The sequence below is a fragment of the Triticum dicoccoides genome, chromosome 2B, assembly GCF_002162155.2.
Source record: "Triticum dicoccoides isolate Atlit2015 ecotype Zavitan chromosome 2B, WEW_v2.0, whole genome shotgun sequence".
Lineage (NCBI taxonomy): Eukaryota > Viridiplantae > Streptophyta > Magnoliopsida > Poales > Poaceae > Triticum > Triticum dicoccoides.
In genome coordinates, this window is record NC_041383.1 from 115,375,061 (window position 1) to 115,402,733 (window position 27,673).

The 27,673-nt window shown below is 49.2% G+C and overlaps 3 protein-coding genes across 7 annotated transcripts in view; 1 reads left to right on the forward strand and 2 right to left on the reverse strand.

Moving 5' to 3' along the window:
* Positions 1-1,901, reverse strand: part of LOC119362464 — an 18,472-nt gene extending 16,571 nt beyond the window's left edge. For all 5 annotated transcript variants that reach the window (XR_005173411.1, XM_037627688.1, XM_037627686.1 and 2 more), the window contains exon 1: positions 1,515-1,901. Coding sequence is in view for 4 of the 5 variants with exons in the window: in XM_037627688.1 (XP_037483585.1) it covers positions 1,515-1,836 (322 nt within the window). In the remaining variant the exon portion in view is untranslated. The remainder of the gene's footprint in view (positions 1-1,514) is intronic.
* Positions 1,902-5,744: 3,843 nt separating this feature from the next.
* LOC119362465 lies at positions 5,745-8,844 on the reverse strand. The gene is made up of 3 exons (XM_037627690.1): positions 8,631-8,844; positions 8,420-8,510; positions 5,745-6,178 (listed from the first exon to the last, which is right to left on the reverse strand). The coding sequence occupies exons 1-3, from the start codon at positions 8,698-8,700 to the stop codon at positions 6,028-6,030; spliced, it is 312 nt and encodes a 103-aa protein (XP_037483587.1). The 5' UTR covers positions 8,701-8,844; the 3' UTR covers positions 5,745-6,027.
* A 17,460-nt stretch (positions 8,845-26,304) lies between these two features.
* Positions 26,305-27,116, forward strand: LOC119367296. Its single transcript, XM_037632850.1, has one exon. The coding sequence runs from the start codon at positions 26,410-26,412 to the stop codon at positions 26,782-26,784; it is 375 nt and encodes a 124-aa protein (XP_037488747.1). The 5' UTR covers positions 26,305-26,409; the 3' UTR covers positions 26,785-27,116.
* Positions 27,117-27,673: the final 557 nt, after the last annotated feature.

Genomic DNA, 27,673 nt, shown 5'->3' on the forward strand with positions numbered 1-27,673 from the left:
CCCACACACACACACACACACACCCACGCACATCCTAGCCAATCCAGTGGACCATCTGTCACGAAGATTGGTGGCAATGACAGTGACATCAAGGTGCCATCATCGAGGAAGCATGTCATTCCTGCCAGCTGACTGTGTCGACAAATAACGCTCCGCCGATCTTAATAATTCATTTCCAAATTACATCAGGATAATTTATTTGTTAAGAATCATAGAGACTCATTATACTGATAATGAAATAAAAGATGTTCTGACTGATTAAAATAAAAACAATTATGTTTAACCTTCAAAGAAAACGTTCCTCCATTGTTAATCAAAATTGAAGGGAAAAAGTGCACAACGTTACCACATAAATTGGGAAACTATCAAACTAAAATGGCGGATACATCCACTTCTATGTGTGATTAAGATGTATTGTTCACAAATTTCTGTGATAACAATAACGTACACATTTATATCCTCCCTTTTACATTGAACCTTGACGGCTCCAAATAAATCATATGCATGATTGCACATAATATTATTTTTTCTTTTTTTTCGAAAAGGAGGATTATCCCTCGTCTCTGCATCGAGTGATGCACACTTTTCTCTATGTCACAATATAATTTCATATATACCAGTTTTCAAGATGAGCATCAAAAGATCAAACTGTGACGGTGGTTCTCACAAGACGCAGGTAGCACACCGCAGAATGAAGCAGCGGCTGTGCTTCCACCTACTGAGGTTGTGACTAGGGACTAGGGAGGCGGTTGATGCCGCCATGCCGGAGAAGGGGCGGCGGCGATGCCCTCCTTCCTCGGCATGCAGGAGAGAGACCTGTGGTCGTGATAGAGGTGATGATGTGATGTGTGATAGCCAATTCATGGGGCACCACAGGCTTAAAGCGGGGAAAATATATAATAGAGCACTTGCACCTAGGCCCTTTTTATCTAACCATCCAATTCCGGCATCGCGATTCGTGCAAGTACATTTCTCTTTTTTGTTCCTCCCACACAGTACATATCTTGAAGTTCAAACCTATGCAGCATGACAAAGCTTTCTAAGTAGAATCTAGGATAAATCTTTCAGATTTTTTTGTCAAACATAAATATACAAAATATTTTTTGTTATTAAATATCATATTTTTAATATTTATGTCGGACAAAAAATTCTGAAATATTTATCCTAAATTCTAGTTAGAAAGCTTTACCACGCTGCAAAGGTTTGAACTTCAAGATATGTTTTATATGAGAGGAAAAAAAAAGAAAATTTCGTATAGAAAGTTAGTTGTGTCGTACGAATTTTAAAGCGATATTAGAGAGTTAGGATAGCAGGGCCGGGGTGCAAGTGCTCTAAAAATCCACATCCCTTGCAGCGGGCCCGCATTGTCGGAATGTAAAAAATCCGAATTTGTAGAACAGACGCGGGATGGAAGGTGGAGTTAACTTCGATCTTTTTCATCGCATAACTTGAAAGAAATAAACTGTAATTTCACTGGAATTTGAAATAGAAACCATTTCTAGGAATCAACTTACCTCCTTCGACCTGGTGTAGAAGTCTGTAGTAGTCGAGCTCGTCGATCGCGTCATCGGCGTCGAAGAGCTTCTGCTTGAGCGCGGCGAGAGACCTAGCCAGCCGCCTGTTGCCGATCGCCCTCCCCTTTACATCAGAGACCGTCGCCTTGACTTCATCGATCTCAGATTTTAGCGCCTCGATGTCATCGGAAAGCCCCTCTCCACGGATCCACGCATCTAGCTTGTCCATCCGCAGGGTCTGGAGGATGGTATCCGCGCGCCATTGAACCGCGCCCTCCAGGAAAGCGTCTTCCATCGCCGCCCTCAAAGCTTCTTCCTCCATCTCAAAGCTTCTGCTCAGGCGATGGTCAACGGCGGAAGCGAGGTAGGTGGGAGGTGTGGAGTGCTGAATAGGAGAGCAGTTAACAGGCAAGAAGGCCGGGGATCTCTCTTAAGCAAGCTATAGGTGGTGGGCCGCAAGTGCATATGTGGGCTGGGCCCTGGGCTCCTGGCGGAACTCTTTTTTTCTTTATGAGGGAACGCAAAATTCTGTGGCGCACTACTTTACTCAAAATTCAGTTCACGCGTATGCATTCAGCATTCTCTATTTCTCTTGCAGCATGCATACACGGAATGCAAATATCCATGAGTCCATCCACCATACAACTGCCACAGTTCTTCAGTTTTCCATTACATAAAGAATGGATCAAAGTGTAACAAAATTCAGCCGAATTATTACAAGCCATGGAATTTACCGTGATCAAAAAGTATAAAAGTACAAACCTTGGTAAAATAATCCCAAAATAAAATTACAGAGCATATAATAGTGTAAACAGGTATAACATGACATGAACCGCTAGATCAACAGTGTTCCCTTGTGGATCGATGGACAAACTTACTGCATGAGCTTCTTCTAACATTTCCAAACAGGGAAAGCACCGTGATCATAGGCTCATGGCTACTACTTTGGTATGGCAAAACCACCCAGGCCACCAACGAGGATGAGGAAGAGGACGGAGATCACCATGGCCACCTTCCCGTAAAACTGCCGGCGACGGTCGTGCAGGTCGCGTGCCACCCAAAAGCCCAGCGAGGCCTCGACGAAACCGAAGAGCGCCACGGCCGTCAGCAAGGCGTAGTACAGGTAGAAGGGCACCTTGCCATGATGGATGAACATACCATCGGGCTTCTTGAAGACGAAGAGCCGCAGCGCCGCCGCGGCTTGGAAAACGCCTCCAGGGATCAGCGCCAGCGGGAGCTTGTGGCAGTCGCGGCCGGCCTCCGCTATGGCCCTCGCATTGCTCTCCACATCCATGGCTGGCTAGTTCCTACTACTACTACTTGTGATTTGTGAGTGGTCTGTTGGCGGCGTGTAGAGGGGAAAACTATCAATTTGGAGCTTCAGAGCGTGGCGAAAATGGTGGAGAGGGGCCATGGACTTTTATAGACAACGGGGTGCACTGGAAGACAGGGCCGGGAAGACGATACGAACAAGAGCACGAAATCGAAAAACACGAATCCATGTTAAGAGTCAGCTGCCAAGCTCCAGGCCATCCCTTTCTTCTTTATTCAGATTCAGACAAGAAATTTCTACCCCGGTCCAAATGAGCACGAACACGAGCACGAGCATGAGCACGAACACGATTACAGGAGCCATGGTTGGGTGATAGAGCGATAGGTCTCAACTGGCAGCAGCGTCACATGTCACATCAAAGCTTTGTTATATTAAAATTCCATTTTAGGCTCTTGACTGAGGGAAGCAATGGCAGCTAGCGTCACAAGACCACGAGCACAAGCACAAACACGATTCACGAACACGAACCAGGCTATTACAGTGGCAACCTCAAAGTCAAGCACATCCTCACATCAATCAAAGGAATGATGTCGTGCTCGATCAAACCTTAGCTACGTCTTGACCAAACACAATGGCCTTTGTGTGTGATGAGATGACTGTATTCAACTTCTGAAAAATAAAGGAGCGCCTATACATCATGCACCATAATATTTTGTTTGCATCAGCCGCTTTTGTTCAGGACCGTTAGATCTTCATCCGAAAACAGATTGTGCATTGTTTATCTTCACCTCCCTCTTCTTCGTCACGTAGCCGATGGCCGACCCAGCCCTAACCGCCTACCTCCGCCCCCGGCGACTGGCGGCTACTGCCACCTTACCGCCCCGCCCTTCCCTTTGACCTCCTACCACCGTTGTGCTGGCCACTGCCCCGACCATCCTTCTAAGTCTCGCCCTGATTAACAACTCCGCGACACCCCCCACCCCCACCCTCGACCCCCTGTTAAGTTTCTTACTCGCTCCAGCTGGCTATCGCCCACTCCCGCTCGTACATAGCTCTATCTCGTCGTGGTCGGCGCTCCTCATGCCGTCCCCGCCTTCGGTCTCGAGCGAAACGTATGACGCACAAAACAAAGGTATCTGTTAATTAACAGACATGGAAAAATAAAATTAGACATCTAACATGGGAGCATAAATACCTCACCTTTTAATTAAGAAGGAGAGAATCACCCAGTTAATTAACAGAAACTTGGCAAAAACCGTTATAATAACACAAGCAAGCACACTAGGCACCCTTGACCGACCTGACTACCAAAACACACTCCACAAGCTGGTTGCCTGTGAACATCATCGTCACCACTTCTCATCGAGCAAGTAACTTCGACTCACCACATCATACCACAAATGGAGCCGGCACCACTTAAGCCACACAAAGCACACTTTGGCGTACGCCAAACAACTGGCCACACACACCAGCAACAAGACGATTTCAATTTTGAAGACGAGCAAGATAGGTGAGATATGCTCGGTTGGCTCCGCAAGTTCCAACTCCATCGATCAATGTAGAGGTCGAGAGTGTCCTCCTTTTTGAAACAATAAAGAACTGATCTCTTGTCCAAATTAATACACATGTTAGATACAACAGTTTCAACTCCATCAATCGATTTGGACACGCAGAGACAAAGATGTATCTCGATGTTTACTCCCCTGAATGAGAGCTAATTAGCGTTAGAAGGGTAGAAATTCCATGAAGGGAATTTAACACCACAATGGATCACCTTCTCCTCCTTGAGATATTACCATTAAGGCAATTCTCAACTACTCGTGGTAGTCCCCTGTTCAAGAATTTGTCCGATTAACCAGTTAACTTGCCGATTAATCTCTACTCATAGGGTCACTGAGTAGCCGATAAACTGATAAATCGGCCAATTAATTGATTAAATAGCCGATTAACTTGCCGTTTAGCGTATTAATCCCCTACTCGCCAACCAACCGAGCGCCTACAAGTTAATTTCCTTAACAATCTGGTAGACTTTGAAGCGGTCTCCAAACCTTTACAAACAATGTGGTAATCACAAATCGATTTCTCATCGAAGACTCTTATCGCCTGAGGGTCTTCAACCTCCAAGAGTAACAAAAGAATGCCATGGATAAAAAAATGATTAGTTAAAGTGTAGGGAATGAGTGGATCTTGCTTTGAAATGTTTCCCTCTTGAATCTCACCAAGAATCTCTTCAAGAATCAGATGACTATGGTTTGAGAGAAGTGGGAGAAGTTGGTGAAGGCTAGATCTGAAATAAGTGCCCAAGAGGTGGGAAATACACTTTGGTTTCTGGTTGTATCTAGTATCTACACCCTATATGAGGAAAAAAATTACAAAATAATCAAAATAGTTCAGAAGTTTTTATAGAATTAACTTGACTTTCTTTTGCACTAGTATATGAATTTCCATGAATAAAAAACCAGGGTTTGACTTCTTGACAAAAAAATTATTTGCTATTATAGGTGACTATTCACACTATTTTTGGCCGAAATTTTGTTTTTTAGAGGTCAAAGGGGGGCTTTTCCTTTTGTGGAATGTTTTTTCACAAGTCCAATGGAAGGTCAGTTTATTTCAAAAATGTTTTCATATTTTTTTTTACTTACTTGCTAATTTTTTCATATAGGGTATAGATACACTCAGAAACCAAACATCCGCATCTCCAAGAGGTACCCTATCCGGAGCGGGAATAGATATCAGCAGCTAAGCGATAGCTTTATAGATGTCCGGCAGCACTGTGGTGGGGGGTGGGGGATACCACACGAGCTCATGGGGAAAGAGATTAAACAAGTAGACCAAAACGCCCTTAAACGTCGTTTACTCAGGAAAGTGCATAAGAAAAGCCAACACTACACGCATCATTCTTATTGTCGCGTTTTAGAAATAAAACACTCCATAAGCTTTTTTTTGCCATGAGCAGAAGCTTCTGCATACCAACTCGTCTGGTTGGTTTACTTCATAGAGAAACATTTCATTCATTACATTCATGCACGGTTCAGGAAAGTACACAAGTACATATTTCCATCACCACGGATTTGCATATGGCTGCATCTAGATGCTGGTTCAGTAGCTTATACGGAGAACAGGAAGCCTGCAGAACTTGGATAACGGCATTTGAAATGCCAGATTGTTTTTGCTCAGAAAATAACATCAACAAATTCCATATCAGCTAATGGAAGCCTATATCATAATTTGCTGCCTCTTCTACACAGAGTCCTTTTTGGCGTTTCTGTCCGACGGAAGGAACTGCTTTGCATAGTCGTGAACTTTTGACCCTGAACCTGACTGGTGATCATAGTACTCTACCAGTGCGGAACAACCCAAGGCAGCCAGGGTGAGGGCCTGAGCGTGAAGCCTGCCAAGGTACAAGAATTCAAATAAAATTAAGTGTGTGTACAGCCAAAACATGTTAGATTTGACTACACAGAAGGGTCAAGTAAACAATGCAAATTAATTGTGGAGATGTACTCCATTTGAAACCAAAAAAAATGGCACAAGGACATTGGTAGGATCTGACAAAAAAGTACTCCCTCCGTCCGGAAATACTTGTCAAGAAAATGCATAAAAATGAATGTATTTAAAACTAAAATACATCTAGATACATCCATTCCTCCGACGAGTATTTTCGGACGGAGGGAGTACAATGCCACCAGGGATAAAAAGGAAGTAGACTAGTAAATTGAATGAAATCACAGGAACCTACAAGATTAACAGTATGAACCTAAATGATTAACAGTACGAAGTGTCCGAAAAGTACTGCACAACAGCCCAACATATTACCCTGTTGAGCAAACCAGAATATTGCCTCTATTTTAGTGAAAAGTGGCAGGGCATCTATAAGATCAGTCAAGAACAATACAAGTAGGTAGATTAATGAAGTGAATGAGATCATAGGAACCTAAGCGTTAATAGTATAAAAAAATCTGAAAATGATTCAGAATAAAGATCCCCCCTTGCTAACACTCTCCCACGAAGTGGATCGCAAGGGCAAAACGAAAATCTAGAGTTGCTCTCAAGCCTACATCAAGTCAGAACCATACTAATCCAGATGCGTGTTATTGGGACCCAACTAAATCTGGATGTGAGTTTCAATATTCATTCTGCCAGGAAAGTTTTGTGTCATGATAAGAGACTAAGTACGATAAGTTTCTTCTGTCACAGTAGGAGTTTCTGCACCAGTGCAGTTGAAGCTGAATGCCCGGCTTGTTTTTGTTTAGAGGATCTATTTGGCTGCTTAGTGGACTCAGCATCAGGTAGTCTTGGGCCCTTGGCAACAGATTGTCTATCGGTTGTTCTGTCTCTCTTAATTCTACTGCTGAGGATAGATCTTATGTTCATGATATCATCAAGGATATCCGTGCGATTATGGATGCTCTTGCGGGTTCAAGAATCATGAAGGTTCATCACCAGACCAATTAGGCAAGAGGGAGTTGGGTTGTGGTTTTTTGCACTGCTTGACTTCAACCTGCCTATCAGAATAGATCACATAAGATTGTGATAACATTGATCACCGAATGCATCCCTCCCTTAAAAGAAAAATCATCTCCTAGAGGTAGGGTAATCGGTGAGTTCCTCTTCTAAAATATAGGAAGTCTTGCATTTCTATGAGGGATAGTAGAGATATATGTGTCTAAACACCTAATTGGTACACAGAATTGTCACCCTGTCACCTAGAAAGATATGTACAATAAGCCAAGCTTTTCCCTACATATAACCAGCTAGTGATATAAGTATTTACTGAAACTAAAGAGAACGGCGCTCATTACAGTTTACAAGTCCGCCGCAGGAAACTATTTCTGAACTCCTACATTGAACACAGTGATGAGGTTGACTGGCTGCAGCTCTTTTCATGAGTATACTATAAGCACTAATATGGGTTACAGCTAGTTGGCAACTGACACCGTGTAGACCATGATGTGAGTATACTAAGCACTCATATGAGTATTACCAAGGACTTCCATGACATTATTACCCCGAAGACATACTGGAAAATTAAAACTGCACTGTTCATGCCTCTGATCACATAAAAGCAGCTACCTCCCTTAACGAATTCACATCACTGTCAGTTTTGGGTTTTGGGATATTGTTGCATAAATAGCTCTAAGATCAAGTTAATAAATCTATTTAGAATGTAGTGTGTGCAGCAAGAAACTTGATTGAGAAACCATGCTCTGTCTAGGCATAATACTCCTGACTGAGGTGCCACTGATTACAGGGAAAGAAAATTTTGTTTCTTTGTTTCTGCATTCCGTTCAACCTATAACCACATCTTGTCCTACGAATCCATACCATCCTTGTGAATTTGTGATGCACTACTCCAGAACTGAATACTCGCATCGTTGTTTACCAACAGTAGAGGGGCACACCACAGCTACCCACCCATCAGTCCAGTACCCACCACAACTACAACTCCACGGGCATTGCTGATGGAGCTAAAGCGGATTTCAACTTGGCAGGCAAAATTAACACACAGTTCATGCATCATTGCTGGAAGTAAATCAACTTCAACATAGAAATTCAACTCGGGAGACAACAAGGCAGGTTGAAATGCACAATTGACAGCAGTTCCCCCTCCCACCAGACAGAGGAAACGGACCTGGCGTGGATGAGCTTGACGCTGGTCTTCATCCCGGGCCTGGACCAGTTGTAGGCGATGGATCCCGCGATCCCCGTGAGCCACAGCGTCCCTGCAAAACCCAGCCGACCAAAAAGGGGATCAGATTCAATTCAATCACACGGCGAGGAACGACGCAAAACAGAGAGGAGGAGAAGCTCCGGCGGCGGAAGGGGAACTCCCCGCGGCGCACCTACGGCCCGCAGCTTGTGGTCCACGACCCACCCCCTCATCGCCTGCAGCGTCCCCTTCTCCTCCGCCATTACTTCCGCCGAAAGGAAACGAAAGCTTCTGCTATCAGACGGAGTTCTCCGGTTCCAATCTGTGTGCGCGTGTGCTTGTGCGACGGTGGGCTGGGTGGGGTGGTGTGGGGGGAGGAGTAGAAGTAGAGGGGAAACCGGTTTGGGGCTCTGTTTGTGGGGGCGGGCGGGGCGGGGGAGGAAATGAGTCTATTGACGGCACGATACCGCGGTCCGCTGTGGCCGGTGGAGGCGGAGTCTGCGCCGCCAGCAACGTGGCTCGTGGTTTTCGGCGTCTTCGTGGCGGAACCGGGCGCGGGGCCGGATATGCCCTGCGGGAGACCATGTGTGCTCTCCCGTGGTTCCGCCAGTGTTTTCTCTTAAAGGGCTTCAATTAAAAATTCATCACAAAATACTCCCTCCGTCTCACAATACAATATTTTACAAGCCAACATGGCTTGCAAAAATGTCTAATGTTATGGGATGGAGGGAGTACAAAACATCTCAGACATAATAAAAATTACAGCAAAGTTCCTAGGCTATCGGGCGATCATTGCTGCCGCCGGAATGAGCCGTCGGCACGTCACTAACGCCACTCTCACACCGAAGCCGCCATGTCGATGGCAGCAGGGCAGTCTTCGTGTGCGTGCCCTTAAGGACAAGTGCTTTGGACCCGCAATCGTCGTTGTTGATGACTTTGAATCGATCTGAAGAATTTGATGTCAAATCTCGCGTAGGCATTGTCATTGTTGAAAACTTTGAATCGATCTGAATAATTTGACGTCAAATCTCGCGTAGGCATGGTCATTGTTGAAAACTTTGAATCGATCTGAATAATTTGACATCTAATCTCGCGTAGGCATAACGAGAAATCCTAATCTCGACGTCCCAAGGAGTTGGCATCGACGTCAAGATTCGCCATGCGAGAGCGGAAAAAAGACGTATCATCGAGGGGAAGAAAAATTTGCCCTAGTTGCCATGCGAGAGTGGGAAAAAGACATATCATCAAAACAACCTATTTTTTTTAAATTGAGTAACTCTACACTAGATTTACTTAGGGTTAATTTAGTTTATGCCGCTGCCAACTCCACGTTGTCGAAAAATGTATTAGCAACAAAAGACTTACAAACAAAAATATCGATGCAAAAATAGAATGTTTAGATATACCCTCTCTTCCTAAATGTGTTATAATGGCATTTGTCGATGTATTCATTTCTTGTCCTTTTTTGTGGGTAGAGATATTCAATCGTGAAAGTGAACATTTTTCATAAATTTTGCAGTGCCATGTTTCTCTATTGCTTTCTATGATAATCTGTATTACGTTTAGTATCATTTCACGTGTCATTTTTAGGAAGTAAATTTTCTTTGGTAATACAAAAAAGACCATTGGTCTTAGGTTCTGTCGTGAAAATATTTTAAAGGGATGGTCTAGTCGTATTTCGCTTAGCAAGAGGGTAGATTCAAAAGTTCAAAAAGAAAAGATGGTAGATTCAAGAAAATAAGATGCATACCCAAAACACACCTTTCATAAATTAAACTTAACTAATTGTTGTTGCTTGCATGGAATTATGTTTCGACAAGCTGGGAGAGAAGGATGGACACGGTACCTCTTTTTGGTTATCGGAGGAGAATTGTCTCAATTTACTAGTCAAGTTCAAAGAGTTGTCATGTTAATTAGCTTGCGTGAGTTGTGTTTTGGTTGTGTGAGTTTGACCTCTACCAATCATCATCCATGATTTCATGATGGAAGATCATCAGCTTGTTTTGGTTGTGTGAGTTGTGCTTGTGATTTTTTATAGTTGCAGCTAGTTGATGGGGCACTTATGTGATGTTGCGAGACACTTGTTAGGGGTTTGTAGGAGTAGTGTGCCCGAGGCATCAGTCATTTTGCTATTATTTGTCGTTATGCGTCAATAGTTTGGGGAGTTGTCCGCATGTTATGTCGGGCTTTTGCCTTTTTGCTTATCGTAAATCAGCGTGTAATGATTTTTGTCAAGCTTTTCACTGTTCTTTTTAGAAACACAATACAGATGCAAATACTCACGGACACATACATATCACACCTGTAAACACACACATGCATATCTTATTTCTATGAGCGACTTCGAGAGACAGAGCTGGTTGGTCTTGAGATTGATGAAGTCACCCCAGGCGCATCGCTATCGACGGGAACGTCACCTCTCACCGAAAGACCAGAGCGTCAAAACTGAGGTTTTAATGTCTGATGGGTTGTGGTACCACTGTCCTTTTAACCGTCCAATCACGTGTTGATTCCTAAGCTTTTCGCCAATTAATCAGGCAATTCTCTTGCCCATCCGTCTCCGGAAAAAATTGCAGCGAGGGAAATTCAAGGACAGCACATATACTGCCACATATGTAGGCGCACAACGGATCGAAGAAGCGGCGGCGGCTCCCAACATTCCCGAGCAGCAGCGGCGGGCGAGACGGCCCACTGCTTCTTCACCTGAAGCAACCGGGATTAAAATAATGCAAAAGCAGACAGTGGTTTTGGAATCCTTGGCCAAAACCGCGGCCGCGCTTCCTGCGAGCTAGCCAGCCAATGAGCCTCCCGGTTTCGGGATGCACGGCTCATGGCTGTTGACAAGAGAAAAAAGAATCGCAGTGCGATCGTTCACGCGCACGGACGCACCCACCCCCACCCGTACCCCGGCGGCCAGCGGCACATGGAACCTGGCACCTACCAGCGGCTACGGCTGGTTCCGCCCGAGTAGTAGCAGCCAGCCCTTCCTTGTCACTGCAAATTTTAGTTCACCTAATTTAAGTTTTGCTTGAAATAGACCTGGTCCAAAATTACAAGGCTACAAATATTTCGATACACATGGAAATTACCCCTCGCGTCGCCTCCCCTTCCCCCTCGCGTCGCCTCCCCCTGGGCGGCGCCAGGGGCCCCGAAACCCTAGCGCCGCCAGCACCTTCTTGCCGCCTCCTCCTGCCATCGCTGCCACCGGCGTGAGCCGCGGTGGCGGCGGGCCCGGTGCCAAAGGTACCTGGGCGGGTGGATGCGGCGGATCCCATCTGAGGCGGCGGGGGCGGCTCCTCTCGTGCGATCTAACGGCAGCGGCTCAGACGGCGACTCCGGGCTGTGCGGTGGGGGCCGGAGCACCATAGCCGCCGGCGGCGGCCCTGAATGGACGGCGGCGGTGGAGCGCCCCATCCGCGGTGGGATGTCCTTGCCGTGATGGTGACAGCGGCCACTACGTATCCAACGCCCCGTTTGGACCGTCGCGGGGAGGCCTTTCGCCGACCGGCGGCGCGTGGAGGGACCGGTGAGGAGATGCCGAATCTCTGCCGGAGTACCGACGGCGACATACGTCTTTGTGGCGAAGTTCCGCTCGGTTCTAGCCAGCCGCGAGGTCAGGAAGACGTGGCTTCCGGTGAAAATCGCGCCTGACTGCGGTCTTGGCGGACGATGGCGGCTTCTCAAACGTGGTTCCCTTCTGGAGGCATCGTCGTTGTAGGTCACATCAACCTGATCGGGAAGTTCCGGGGGAAACCCTAGATCTGGGTCTACCGGATCGGACGATGACGGTGCCTTCGGTATCGTTCTCCCTCATGAGGGCATCGTTTTGGAGCAAGTGCTGGTTGGAGGGGACAAGAGGAGGAGCGGTGTTTCATTTGGTCCATTGATGGCGACAGATCTCGGCGGCATGGGGCAGTGGAGACTCGACGCCTGATGGGCGAAGATGGACTCGCGCAGGAGGGTGACGCTGCCTGGCGTCGTGGTGGCGTCGGCGGCAGCTAGACCGGCAAGGTTGATGCAGCAGTACAACTCTGAAGATGGATTGGTGGCACGTGGCTGCGGTGGCCTCATACCCGGCAGGCGTCCTGGTTGAGGAGCACGCGGGACTGTGGGTGCCCATACCCGGCAGGCGTCCTGGTTGGGACCTCAAGTCTTAGATGTTAGGTTTGGCTGCGAGGTCCGTTTGGTATTAGGCTCATACTTTCTGCGCCCCTACATCAACTGGATAGGGATAGCGACAGATGTTGCTTAGTTGGTGGCCTTAGTCTTACTGTTGTATGAATCTGTAAGGTCTTGTGTTAATAATTAATAAAATGGCCGTATGCATCGTCCAGATGCAGAGGCCGGGGTCGTCCTCCCTTTCTAAAAAAACACATGGAAAGTAAAAAAAAGAATATCGTTGAAACTTTGAAACCTTCATAAAAGAAGAGAAGTTTGTTCGCATCATTCTTTGGCTTGGGAAGCAGAAGCGAAACGAACCACAAAAAGAATATCGTTGAAACTTTGAAACCTTCACAAAAGAAGGGAAGTTTGTTCGCATCATTCTTTGGCTTGGGAAGCAGAAGCGAAACGAACCACTGTGCCTCCTTGAAAAATTAAGTAGATTTTACCATATCGAAACATGAAAGAGTACCCAACTTTCTAGATTTTCCGCATTTTTTGTGAGATCCAAAAAATATCGTGAACAAATTTAAAACATATCTCGTCCACTGGCGCCGGATGTGGGTTGCTCTCCCATTCGGCGACAGGTGGGGAGGACTTTGGTGCACAGGACGGTGGTATTTTCCATAAGCATGCTCGGCTCTAGTCCCATCTCAACAACACTGATGGCGGCACGCGGAAGATAGGGGTATACCTGGCCATACCTCGGACCGGGCCGGGCTTCGGGCCGGGCCTAGCCAAGCCCGACGCAAAAAAACCAGGCCCAGGCCCGGCCCGGCCCGACCAACGGGCCTGTTTTTTGGGCCCGAGCCCGGCCCGAACACCTAAAAGCCCGCCGGGATTCGGGCCGGCCCGGCCCGACCTTCAGGAAAGCGCAAAAATGACGGGCCCGGGCCCGGTTCGGCCCGACCTTCGGGCTCAAAATCTAGGCCCGAGCCCGGCCCGGGGGCAGCGTCGGGCCGGGCCGGGTCGGGCTGGGCCGGCCGGGCCGGGCTTCCCATGGCCAGGTATAGATAGGGGGTTGTGTCTCCCGTTGCCCCTTCATGTCGGCAGTCTTAGGATTGTGGGGTGATGCCAGTGAAGCGATAATGACGACATTGCTTGGTTATTTGGTTTCCATCATTGGCTTTGTTGCTATAGCAGGCGCTCCTACACCATCGGCGAGTTTGGGACGAACATTTCCGTCTTCTCCAAAAGTGTCGACGATAGTTGTCGGTGTCAAAACCAGCGGATCTCGGGTAGGGGGTCCCGATCTGTGCGTCTAAGGCCAATGGTAACAGAAGGCAAGGGACACAATGTTTTACCCAGGTTCGGGCCCTTTGATGGAGGTAAAACCCTACTTCCTGCTTGATTGATCTTGATGATATGAGTATTACAAGAGTTGATCTACCACGAGATCGTAGAGGCTAAACCCTAGAAGCTAGCCTACGATGATTATGATTGTTGTGATCGTCCTTATTCGGACCAAACCCTCCGGTTTATATAGACACCAAAGGGGGCTAGGGTTTACACAGAGTCGGTTACAAAGAAGGAAATCTAATATCCGGATCGCCAAGCTTGTCTTCCATCCAAAAGAGAGTCCCATCCGGACACGGGACGAAGTCTTGAGTCTTGTATCTTCACGGTCCATCAGTCCGGCCAAAGTATATAGTCCGGCTGTCCGGATACCCCCTAATCCAGGACTCCCTCAGTAGCCCCTGAACCAGGCTTCAATGACGATGAGTCCGGCACGTAGTTTGTCTTCGGCATTGCAAGGCGGGTTCCATCTCTGAATATTCCAAAGTAACTATCGAACACCTAAATCGTGTCCGGATCCGCAAGATGATCTTCACATACCACCGTAGAGAGAACGATATTCCACAAATGTAATCTGTTGACAACTTCAAACAACGTGATATGACACTATGGTCGAGTCACTATTCAAACCGTTTTCCCACAACCAGCCACAACGTATATTGCGAGGCGGTTTCCTCGGCACGTCTTGTCGAAGTAGAGATCATGTCCCCTTATCATGGGATTCCCATCAATATGGGTACGGGTAACCCAACCGCACCATCAATCGCGGCGCTTGGGAAATGAGCGATCTTCAATGGGCAAGTGGGGAGGCGCACCGTTTTCGTCGCCTCTATAAAGGGATAAGGATTTCCCCATTTTTACCCACGCCTTCTTCCTCCTCTGCTTATCCATTCTCGTACCCTCGAGCTCCAGCGCCCTAGTTCACACCTTCTCCGCTCAGACAAACATGTCCGGAGCAGCGGGCAAGTGGGTGGCCTCCACCGTGAAGGAGGAGCATATCACGAAGCTCCGGGCGGCCGGATACTTGGCCGCAGATATTGCGCACCGGCTGCCGGACGCAGGGCAGATCATTCCGACTTCGGGACCCCACGAGAGGGTCATGTTCCTTGCCCACTTCATCCGTGGACTGGGATTTCCACTTCATCCCTTCGTCCGCGGGCTTATATTTTACTATGGGCTAGACTTCCATGGTCTAGCCCCAAACTTCGTCCTCAACATCTCGGCGTTCATCGCCGTGTGCGAGGCCTTCCTCCGTATCAAGCCTCACTTCGGCTTGTGGCTACGAATCTTCTGCGTGAAGCCGAAGATCGTGAGCGGCCAACAAGCGGAGTGCGGAGGCGCCATGGTGGGCAAGATGCCCAACGTCACCTGGCTTGATGGATCCTTCGCGGAGACCGTGAAAGGGTGGCAATCGAGGTGGTTCTACATCACCGAGCCATGCGACGCCAACTGGGTGGCGTCCCCCGAATTCCGATCCGGAATCCCCATGCGGCTCACCTCCTGGGAAAAGAAGGGTCTGGCCTGGGGCGAGCTTGCGGAGCTGACCGGACTTCAGAACTGCATCAAGAATATGATTGACAAGAAAATCAAGCTTGTCAACGTGGTCCAGATCATGCTCGTCCGCCGAATCCTTCCGTGCCAAAGACGGGCTTTTAATCTGTGGGAGTTCGTCCCAGCCGAACACCGGACACTTCAAGAGCTCTACGGCACGACACACAAGGACGCATGGAAGGTGCTGTTCAAGGCCTCCGAAATACCTCCTCCCCACATCCGAGGACCGCGGACTCCACGCCGCGTGGCCCCCCTGTCCGGTGAGTTTTCTAACCATCACCAGATGTAGTTTTCCCAGCATACTCATGGGAGGATTTTAAGTCATCGTGTGTACTTAATCAGGAGTACATGGAGACTGCGGAGCGGATCGACTGTCTGGCTCCACTGCCAGAAGGTCCAACGACCGCTCTCCTGACGGAGATGCTAGTCCCGGTGCCCTACAAGGCGCCGGAAAAGAAGGCCGAAAAGAAGGCCCCGGGGACCAGGAAGGGTCTCCGGCGTAAGGTCGTACCGGACGCCTCGTTCGAAGATGACGAGACACACTCCTCTCACGAAGGGGAGGAGGAGAAGGAAAGGGCCGCCCCATCCGGGGAGGCCGAAGGGCCTAAGAGGGCGGCCCAGGGGACCAGGAAAGGTCCCTAGCGCAAGGCCGTCATAGGCTTGTCGTCCGAGGACGACGAGGCAGATTCCTCCCGCGGAGGCGGGGGGATCACGAAGAAATTCCACCTCCCCGCGCTGGGGAGGAGAAGAAAAGGAAAGACGCCCCGGAGGGGGAGGCTAGGACGCCCAAGAAGGGAAAGGCGTCCCTCCCGGATTACTCCACCACGGCCGGCTACAGCGAGGAGGAGTGGCTGCCCAGGGGGAAGCCTCTAGTAAGATCGTAAGTATCCGCACTTCCGTTGTACTTTAGTGCGACTTCGCTTCATAGTCTGTTATAACGCCGAACACGCATATGCAGTCCCGCCAGGGCCCATCCTGAGGATCCTCTTCGGATGGGTCTTTGAGCGATTCGGCGATGAATTCGCTCCCAACGGCCACTTCCCCTCGGCCTGCGGATGACACAGAGGTGTTGTCCCATAGGCTCCCTGAGCAAGGGGAGGCGACTCTGGAGACGCCCCAAGGCGAAATTCCAGACGCCGGGCACATGGGGTGCAAGATCCCCGCAGATTGTGCCGACGGGAGCCGCAGCCAGTCGGGCTCCCAGCCGGACACTGTACCGGAACCTCCAAAGGTTCCGGATTCGGGCAGGCAGTCCCTCGCTAAGGAGGGAGGGCCGTCCGTGCCGATGACTTCCATTACGCCGGAGGCGTCGGATAGTCTGCTGGAAGCGCTTCGCAGCGCTTCCATGGGTGAAGAGCAACGTACTCTTATGAGTGCGGTGATTCAGAAGGTTTGGTCCGCCAAAAGCGGATTGACTGAAGCCTGCACCAGCCTCCTGACAGGCTTTGAGGTAAGTAATCAAAAGTGTGTGAAATTATCACCCGATAGACAGTAGCTCCTGGCACTCTGTTTGGTGTTCGGAAAGAAAAGCCAAACGAAGGGTCAATTTTAATCTGCAGGAGTCTAATATTAGGTGTCTATGTGAATAAGCAGGCGGTGTTGCTTGCCGCTGCTTCCCGCACGGCGGAGGTCTCCGGACTCAAGCGGGACCTGGAGCAGACCCAGGGAGAGCTCAACCTCACGAAGAGACAGCTCGAAGAGAACAAAGATAAGTGATACCCCGTTCACATATCACAAAGAATAAAAATTGGTGACGCTAAAAAATGTCATGATTTTACAATAGGGGCCACGACCGAAGTGGCGTCCCTAAAGAAAGCGCTATCCGAGGCCGAAAACAAGGCGGCCATGGAGCGCATTGAGTGTGAAAAGCAAAATGATAGGATGGGCGAGGTACAGCAAGAGCTCCAGGAGCTCGGCAAGAAGTTTGAGTCCTTGGAGCGTGACTTCAAGACGAAGGAGTCTGAACTTGCGAAGGCCCTTCTGAGCATGAAAGATGCCAAGGCCGAAGCCGAAAAGGCCCAGCAGGAAATCCAGGCGGCCAAGAAGATAGCGGCGGGTAAGACATTCTTTATGCAAAGAAAGCATGTGGAGGAGGCGTTTCTTTTACTTACCCGAATTCGGAGCTCCCCAGGGGCATACACAAATCTACCACGCAGCATATCGAATGCCGCGGAGTTCTACTGTGCCGAAGAGGGGAGCTCAACGGAGAAGTTGTTCTGGTTCCAGTATGCTGGAGCCGAACACCCGACGCCTCTGAGTGACCAATTAAAGCAACTGGTTGAACTCCACAGGGCGGCCGAAGTGGCTATGAAGGATTTCATAGTCCGGATGTGGCCTGGTGAGCCCCTGCCCGCCAACTACTTCGGCCTGATAAAGCGTATGGTAAGCGCCTGTCCGCGGCTGGAAGTGATCAAGCGATCCGTTTGCATTGAGGGTGCCCGCCGAGCCTTTGCCCGTGCGAAGGTGCATTGGGGCAAGCTGGATGCGGAGAAGCTAGTGAAGGATGGACCGTCGGAGGGCAAGGCGCATCGTTATCCCGAGAAATATTATGATGGTGTTATGAAAGGCGCTCGCCTTGTGGCCGATGAATGTACAAAGGACACAATCTTTGAGTGAATGTACTCCTGTCGTTTTTGTAATATAAAGACGAAGTTATTTGCACTATATAGCGCTTTTTTGATTAAAATATTACCTTCTGTGCGACTGTTTATAAAATTCTGAAAGTAGGCCAGTCGTCGGCTTCCGCCCCCACGTAACTAGTACTGGGGTGTTCGTGGAAAACCTAGACACTCTTTATTCAAATATTTGGTCCCTGAAGGAGGTGTTTGGCGCACCGAACAAGGCAATCGGACTATGCGGTTTTATAACTTTCACTTAGCCATAGAAGTCTGTAATTTTAAATTTCGGCGAAGCCCCTAGAATTCGGAAAGACGAATTGGGGCACTATATACGCCTAAATCGGACGAGGCCGATTCCTCGCCTAAAGCGGAAAAATCTTTAAGCATTTTAAGACCTCTCGAACAACCACCAGCTCTCGCCGCATCATGCCGGTCAGTTTTTAGCTTTCTCTACTGAGGTGCTCGTCCGGAAGAACCGGGACACAATCGCAGTAGTTCTCCCTGCGCTACCTTAGCCGATATAACGGAACGTAAGGTACCAAAACAAGGGAGCTGGGCTAACCCAACTATTGATCCAAGACATGATTCAGAGTTGATGCATATAATGCTATAAGTTCGAGGTGCCGCACTGTCAAAAGTGTTCGGGCTTATCTTGCCGTATTAAGGGGCGTCGTAAGAAGCCCCTGGTAAACTGAACGTACCAGGGTATACGGATGCAATAGTAAATAAACATTTACATGAAAAATGTGCAGATAGGAATAATAAGCTGACGCTATATATAATCTCCCATTGATGAATAATACGTCTAAGCGTTATGTTTACAATTAATGAATGCGTTAAGCAGAGGTAAATAGGACTATTTGACATGTCCTATCCAAGGGCGGGCCGCATGTAGGTACATGAAACAGGTATAACGATTGTGAATAGATTCCACCTGGGTATTCCCTTTGTGCGCAAAGCCTTTTGTCTCCTTGGATTTCTCTCCTGTGGAAGTCCGATAATCCGGCTCTTCTGAAGAGGCTGCCCGGAAGCAGGGTCCTGAAAGATAAAGGGGGTTATTAAAGTATGTTGCGGCTGAACCGCACTGTCGACTGCGTCACTATTGCGCCTCCGCCTATGCCCATGGTATGTTGAGTGCGTAATTGTGTACGTGCGGCACGAATGCTGCCTTAATGGGGCTGAAGCGGAGGCCGGACTACTAGTCGCGCTCTTGGAGTGCCTGGCGATCCTGTTGCGGGGTACTTCGGACTCGCTTGACGGTGTTTGGAGTTGTTGTAGCCGGATTGGTGGTTTGCCGGAGAAAGCTGCTTTGTACTTCTGCCGCGAGGGCTGCAATATGCTCTTCTGTACGGAAAGAGCGGTCCATGTTTCCGTTGACTGTTATGACCCCGCGAGGTCCTGGCATCTTGAGCTTAAGGTATGCATAGTGTGGTACCGCATTGAATCGAGCGAATGCGGTTCGTCCAAGCAGTGCATGATAGCCGCTACGGAAAGGGACGATGTCGAAGATTAACTCCTCGCTTTGGAAGTTATCCGGAGATCTGAAGACCACCTTCAGTGTTATGGAGCCCGTGCAATGGGCCTCTACCCCTGGAATTACACCTTTAAAGGTAGTTTTGGTGGGCTTGATCCTTGAAGGGTCGATGCCCATTTTGCGCACTGTGTCCTGATAAAGCAGGTTCAGGCTACTGCCGCCATCCATAAGGACTCGTGTGAGGTGAAATCCGTCAATGATTGGGTCTAGGACCAATGCGGCTGAACCGTCGTGACGGATGCTGGTAGGGTGATCCCTATGATCAAAGGTGATCGGACAGGCTGACCATGGGTTGAACTTTGGGGCGACTAGCTCCATCGCATAGACGTCCCTTAGTGCTTGCTTTCGTTCCCGTTTGGGAATGTGGGTGGCGTAGATCATGTTGACCGTTTTCACCTGGGGAGGAAATTTCTTCTGTCCCCCCGTGTTCGGACGCCGGGGCTCTTCGTCATCATCGATATGCAGCCCCTTGTCCTTGTTTTCGGCATTTATCTTACTGGCCTGTTTGAACACCCAGCAGTCTCTATTAGTGTGGTTTGCTGGCTTATCCGGAGTACCGTGAATTTGGCATGAGCAATCAAGTATGCGGTCCAGACTGGACGGTCCCTAATTGTTTATTTTGAACGGCTTTTTCCGCTGACCGGATTTTGAGCCACTAAATCCGGTGTTGAATGCCGTGTCTTCAGTGGTGTCGTCATTGTTCCGATGCTTATGTCTGTTGCGCCATGGCTTGCCGTTATTGTCGCGGACACCTGAAGTGCCGGAGTTTATTGGCGTGGTGCTACTGCGAGCCAACCAGCTGTCCTCTCCTGCGCAAAAGTGTGTCATGAGTGTCGTGAGGGCCGTCATGGATTTTGGTTTTTCCTGGCCGAGGTGTCGGGCGAGCCACTCGTCGCTGATATTATGCTTAAAGGCCGCCAGGGCTTCGGCGTCCGGACAATCGACAAGTTGGTTCTTTTTAGTTAGGAACTGAGTCCAGAATTTTATGGCTGACTCTTCGGGCTGTTGGGTGATGTGGCTCAAGTCATCAGCATCCAGTGGTCGCACGTATGTGCCCTGGAAGTTGTCGAGGAAAGCGTCCTCCAGGTTTTCCCAACTGCCAATGGAATTTGCGGGAGGCTATTTAGCCAGTGTTGGGCTGGTCCTTTGAGCTTAAGGGGAAGATACTTTATGGCGTGTAGATCGTCACCGCGGGCCATGTGAATGTGGAGAAGGAAATCTTCGATCCATACTGCGGGGTCTGTTGTGCCATCGTATGATTCAATGTTTACGGGTTTAAACCCTTCTGGGAATTCATGACCCATCACTTCGTCAGTGAAGCAGAGGGGGTGTGCGGCGCCTCTATGCCGGGCTATGTGGTTACGCAGTTCGAATGAGTCTGGTTGGCTGTGTTCGGTCTGGCCGGACTTGTTCATAGTGTATCCGGCATGATGATCATTGTCACGTGTTGGGGCGCACCCCCGCGATCCGTAGATCGATCTTGGCTGTCCTGCCTTGTTTTCCAGTATGTCTTGCAGGTCCTGCCTATTGCCCCGGGCCGTAGTGTATTGGCGTAGGGGTGCAGGCTGGTATTCTGGCTGATACGTCGTTTTATCCCGGCCACGAGGTGGCCGGTCAGCCGTGTGGCGCTCGAGTCCATATTCCTCGGCTGCCAGGACTTCCGTCCATCTGTCTGTGAGCAGGTCTTGATCAGCTTGGAGCTGCTGCTGCTTCTTTTTCAGGCTCCTCGCAGTGGCCATAAGCCGGCGCTTGAAGCGCTCCTGCTCTACGGGGTCCTCAGGCACGCCGAACTCGTCATCGTCGAGGCTAATCTCGTCTTCAGAGGGGGGCATGTAGTTGTCCTCCTCCAGGTATCCGTCCGTCACCTGTTCGTCTGGGCTGACCTGCCCGTCTTTCTGTTCGTCCTGCTTGAAGGCAGGCTGATCGGGGTTGTATTCATCTTCGGCACCATCCGGATTGTTTTCGTCTCATGTGCCGGTATTGCTGTGGCGGGGCTTGGAGCGGCGCTGACGACGCCCATGCTTTGCTTTCTTCCTTGAGGGGTTATCCTCCATTGCCTCATCGCTTTTGGTTTCTTTTGGAGTGTCCACCATATATATATATCATATGAGGAGGTGGCTGTCCACCACCCCGTGGGTGGTGGTTCCTGTTCTTCTCCTACATCTCGTCCATGCCGTTGATGTCTTCAGAGTTGAAATCAAGCACGTTGGTCAAATCATCGACCGTGGCTATGAAGTGGGTGGTGGGTGGGCAACGAATTCCTTCGTCGCCCGCTTCCCACTCGAGCCGGACATAGTTCGGCCAAGAGTCTTCTAACAAAGAGAGAGACCTTAACGAGTTTAGCTTATCGCCAAAGGGCGAGTGCTGGAAGATATCCGCAGCGGTGAACTCCATTACCGGAGCCCAACCAGATTCGGCGGGCTCGGGGGCGCGTGGACTGGAGCCTATAGCCGGACACGAGTCCGGGGGTCCGGTATCACCGGCTTCCTTTGGGGTGAAGCTGGTGCTCGGCTCTATCGCCGATGAGTGTGCGGCCTCCGGGGCGGGGTCCATCCACCCGTCCTCGGACGGTGCGATCTGCCCTGGATTTAGGTCCGGAGTTCCTGCAGGTGCGATACCCCGAGTATTGTCAGACAGCAGGTCTAAGCCGTACTCGTCGTGACTGTTCGACGCTCCTGACGTAGGCCCGAATCCGTCGAAGATCAAGTCTCCATGGATATCGGCCGTGTAGTTCAAGTTTCCAAACCTGACCTGATGGCCGGGGGTGTAGCTGTCGATCTGCTCCAGATGGCCAAGCGAATTGGCCCGCAGTGCGAAGCCGCTGAACATGAAGACCTGTCCTTGGGAAAAAATTCTCACCCTGGACCGCGTTGTTGTTGAGGATTGAAGGGGCCATCGAGCCTTGCAGCGACGACACAGAGGAACTCTCAATGAAAGCATCAATGTCGGTGTCAAAACCGGCGGATCTCGGATAGGGGGTCCCGATCTGTGCGTCTAAGGCTAATGGTAACAGGAGGCAAGGGACACAATGTTTTACCCAGGTTCGGGCCCTCTCGATGGAGGTAAAACCCTACTTCCTGCTTGATTGATCTTGATGATGAGTATTACAAGAGTTGATCTACCACGAGATCGTAGAGGCTAAACCCTAGAAGCTAGCCTATGATGATTATGATTGTTGTGGTCCTCCCTATTCGGACCAAACCCTCCGGTTTATATAGACACCGGAGGGGGCTAGGGTTTACACAGAGTCGGTTACAAAGAAGGAAATCTAATATCCGGATCGCCAAGGTTTTCTTCCACGCAAAGGAGAGTCCCATCCGGACACGGGACAAAGTCTTGAGTCTTGTATCTTCACGGTCCATCAGTCCGGCCAAAGTATATAGTCCGGCTATCCGGATACCCCCTAATTCAGGACTCCCTCAATGGTGCTCGGACGACGGGTGCTTCAGAGCAAGGTATGTTGTTGGAGACTTGGAGGCACGCGAATTCAATCTTCTCCCTCAAATTGTCAGACAGAGTCTCACGCTCCAGCAAGCATGGGGATAGAATCTCATTGACATGCCACAATGGTCTCGTACTCGCCGCTCACAAGGGTCGCTTAATCAGCTCATGTAGGACCACATGAATCAACCAGAGGGTGAATGGAAGATTTTAACAATTTCTTCGAAAACATCAGTTCTTTGAAGAAAATAGTGTAAAAGAACTACGGCAGAACAATAATGAATAAAACTGAAGCTAGACAATAGCCAACTCAGAGGGAAGCGATGAAAAATGGCTAATTTAAATAAAATGAGCAAACTAGATAGATAGATAGATAGATAGATAGATAGATAGATAGATAACTGTGAAGTGCTAAGATGGTTAGGTTCCTTGTGATGGAACCGGCCCACTAGGGTTCAAGTCTAGGACTTGGCAGTGGTGCTTGAATTTTTCTGTTCAGTATTTCCGATGATGTCCGTTCAATGGAAGGAGACGTTCCTGTCTACTACGAGGAGTCTGTGGTGACTTCGACGGGGCACACCCACCAACATGTTGTTGCCAGCTATCATAACGATCGAAAATTTGGACTCTCATTCATCGGGTTCCTCGGAACCTAGGAGAACCTTGACGATAGGTTTTCTAACAACTCCGTAAATAATTCTAACTCAGATATTTCTAAGAATCACCTTCAATACGAGAGCTAGAAATCTTGTCTAAAAGAAGATTTCTAGTCCTTCACTGACAAGTCTAGATAGGTTCGACTGAGCACACATGAAGACTTTCTGTCCTGCTTCACTTTGAGGCCCCTTAATAGTACATTTTGCATATGACTCCAAAAAGAATAAAGGATAGTGACAAAGAATTACACTTCTTCAAATTTCTCTGCAAAGGGAAAATCAGATTCTTGAATGTTACCACAACCTTTTTAGGGGTCATAGCCAAATTCCTAGTGACTTTCACTTGTGTATACTCACAAACACATTTGTCCTTTAACCATTCTGCCATTAATCATTCAAACCCCGTAAGAGGGCACTAGATGCACTTACAACTCATAAAGCAGTTCATGCGATGGTGTTGTGGCAAATCTAGCTAGTCGTGGCAGGTGTTTGTCTTTCGTACTTCCTCGTGTTGCTTCGAAGTTGGCGACAAGGTGAAGTGTACCCATGGTGTCGTGTGTGGGGATTTCTAAGGGTTCTTTTGCAATTTTACATTTTTCAGATCATTTTATACTTTCTTGGAAAAGGCATCTTATATCTGATAAAATCAAAGGAAACAATGGCGAGTGCAAAAGAAAAATAACAAGACACAAAACGACTAGCAAAAAAGGTTGCATCAAAAGATCATATTGGCCATCATCCTTCTTCATTTGTACGCCGTCCTTTATTTTTATTTTTTTGAATCAGCAGTAGGAGAAAGGGGCACATGCAAACTCCCTCAAACCAAGCTTTTGAAGACCGTAGTAGTCATTCATCATTAGAAACAAAATCTAATAACTGCTAAAGGAACATCAGTTGAGGCCTCACTCTATGCAGCTTTCAAGGTTGAAAAAGCCGGATCATGCCACACAACAAAACGAAAGAAGAGCTCGAAGTCGTTGCACCACCAAGAGCCAATCAACTCCTTCCATTAACTGATACACCAATTATCAAGATCCAAAGAGAACCAATAGATCTAGCAACCCCCTCACAGGCCCCTTGTCAACTCTGAATCAGACATCGTCAAAGGTGGAGAGAAGTCATCAAAGAGACTTTACTCCAACACGCCATCATCGCCGCCACCTCACCGATGGCCCCAAAAATTCTAATGGAAACAAAGATCTACAAGAAGTAAGAAAAACAAAAGGGCGTGTTCCACTCCTCTGACCGTCAGACGGAAGAGAGGAGGGGGGCCAAGGCGGTGGTGTGGAGGGTACCATGGGTGGCATGGCAGCTAGGGCTACGAGTCTTGTATACCCTTGCTCTCTAACGCATTAGTGCATCAAAAATGCTACATCAACGTAAAACTCTACGAAGCCTTACATAATCTCTCTATAACTTATCTCTCCGGCCCCCCTATTTCAACTGGGTGGGCCCCCCTCCCTAATCTCCTCCAAACAACAATTGTTATCTCAGCTCCTACGTTAATTACGTAACAGCACTTACGTAGATGTAGCATTGCTGTTAGTGCATTATGATGTTTTTTACATTCCTGGAAAAGAAAATTACTTTCTCTGTCCATAATGTAAAACATTTTTTGTAGTGTCAAAAAACGTCTTACGTTATGAGACAGAGGAAGTAAAACTTATGTCCCATGACCTAGACAGAAAGCTCTGAATTTGCACCGGACATTGTCGTTCTAAAATCGCATGTCCTGCTGCTCTGAATTTGCACACGACATTATTGCCAATCCGCACAGTAGCCAGAATAGGCTTCAGGCTTGGGAAATCGCCAGCCCCTCGTACGTAACCGCCCTCCTGCCCCAAATTTAGGCTCGGCGAACCCTCTTCCCTCATAAAGCACCGCCCCCTTGCACATGCGACCGTCGTCCGTCCGCACGTCGTCCCTCCCGCGTTCCGACCTCCGTCCGCGCGCCCCCGAGAGGCGTCCTCTTCGCCGAGAAATGCCGGCGAGGAGGGTGGCCATCGACCTGCTCCGGAACGCCTCCCGCGAGGCCTTCCAGGCGGCCGTCTCCACCATGCTGAAGCCGGCCACCAACAAGCCCCTCCACCACGACCACCGGTGAAGAGGCAGGCAACCAGCGCGGCGATCGGGCTCGCTCTCGGAACAACACACCCGCTTCGCCTCGCAGCAAGCAACCCAGCAACCGCGTACGTGCGCACGCACGCACGGGGCGGCATGCAACGCGACGTGTCTCCACCCACTACGTACTTTCCTCCTGCGATCGATCCATGGCTCCGGATTGGACGGGCGCCGTGTCTTCGGTAGACGAAGCTCCTTCGTCGTCATATTCTATGTGTGTGCGTTTGGCTCCACTGTACGTCACTCCCGTGTACTACAATGTAAAACGTGAAGACGTACGTAGTGTACCATACATATACATGGATAATATATCTCCAATGGCAAGGAGGAGCCATACACCTCGTCAGCAATGTGTAGCCTCTGAGCCCGGTCAAGGTCGCCGGCCCTCGCCGGTATCGTCTCGCTGTCACTTCCAAATATACAATGCGCGCCGAGCGAACGACCGCAGTTGGGAACGTGGGAGTGGGATCGATAAGAATCGGCGATGCGCCGCGGGTCAATGGCAGGGCCGAACGAGCCAACGAGCGTAGCGCCATTTGCAGCCGGCTAGCTCTGGACGTACCGGAGGCCGGAAGCCGGTCGCCGGAGCGAGCGATGATGTCGGATCAGAGAGGGGAGTGGGAGGACTACCGGACGCCGCACGGGCTGCTGATGGCGGTGGTGATGGGGGCGGTGGTGGCGGGGCCGCTGTTCGTCCTGGACGGCGGCGAGGCGGTGCGCGAGGCCCTGTCGGAGCTCCTCGGGCCCGTGGGGCTCCCGCTGCTCCCCCTCGGCCTCGTCCTCGTCATCCGCGTCCTCTCCTCCGGCCTCCGGCTCGTCGACGTCTTCGGCTTCGCCCTGGGAGAGTCGCTCGACGCCGCCTACCGCTCCGGGCGGGGATCGCCGGTGGGGGTCGTGCTCGCGCTGATGTTCTTCCTGCTCGCGGTGTACTACAGGTCGTGGTCGCCGTTCGGCGGCGACGACGAGTAGCTGCCGTGGGCTGTGGCCGGTGAGATCGGGCGTACGGTGCGGGTTTGCATGTGTGATGCATGTGCGATCGGCAGCCTGCTGCTTAGTTGTAAATTTGTAATCGGCAAAAATAACATTGAGCCTCTTTGATTCAAAGAATTTTTAGAGGGTTCTAATCCTAGGCATGTTTTCTACCTGAGTTCTTGGATTCATAGGATTGCAAACCACATGAAATTTTTGTTAAGATTTATTTGTAGTTTTGTACTAGGTTTAATACTCCCTTAGTTCCATATTAATTGCCGCTGATTTAGTAGTAGCAAAATTTCCATCCACCTTAACCTCTTGAAAAACAATTCTACGTCCTTCCTGCACGCAATCAAACAGCCATTCATTCTTGTGTTTGGGGATCCTGCAAATCAAAGAGGCCCTTCGTTTGCTGGAACTGGAAGTGTTGAACATGAATTAAGTCTGTGGTACCTGCTCTGATGGTGAGTCTGTGCTGTTCCAGCTAAACATGTATTTCTTGGTTTATTTACCCATGGAATGAAAGCAATGTTCCACAGAATCCCAGCAAAGACCATTTTTCTCTCGCTGAATGTTTGTTAACGCTGCCAACAGATGGAAACGGAAGACAAGCTTCTTTCTGCTGATCCCTTATTAAAGGGGGGCTGCTACGCGCGTAAAAGATCCGTCGGATCTGACACGGATCTAGCGGGGTGAATGTCCTTTCTCTACTTTGCAACAGGAATCTTGTTGCAGAAACATTTGTAACAGAGGTTGTGTTGCGGAATTTTTGTGCAACATAGATTGTATTGCGGAATTTTTTTTGCAACCGAAGTTGTGTTGCGGATTTTTTTACAACAAAGGTCTTGTTGCTGATTTTTTTTGCAACAGCAGTGATGTTGCAAAA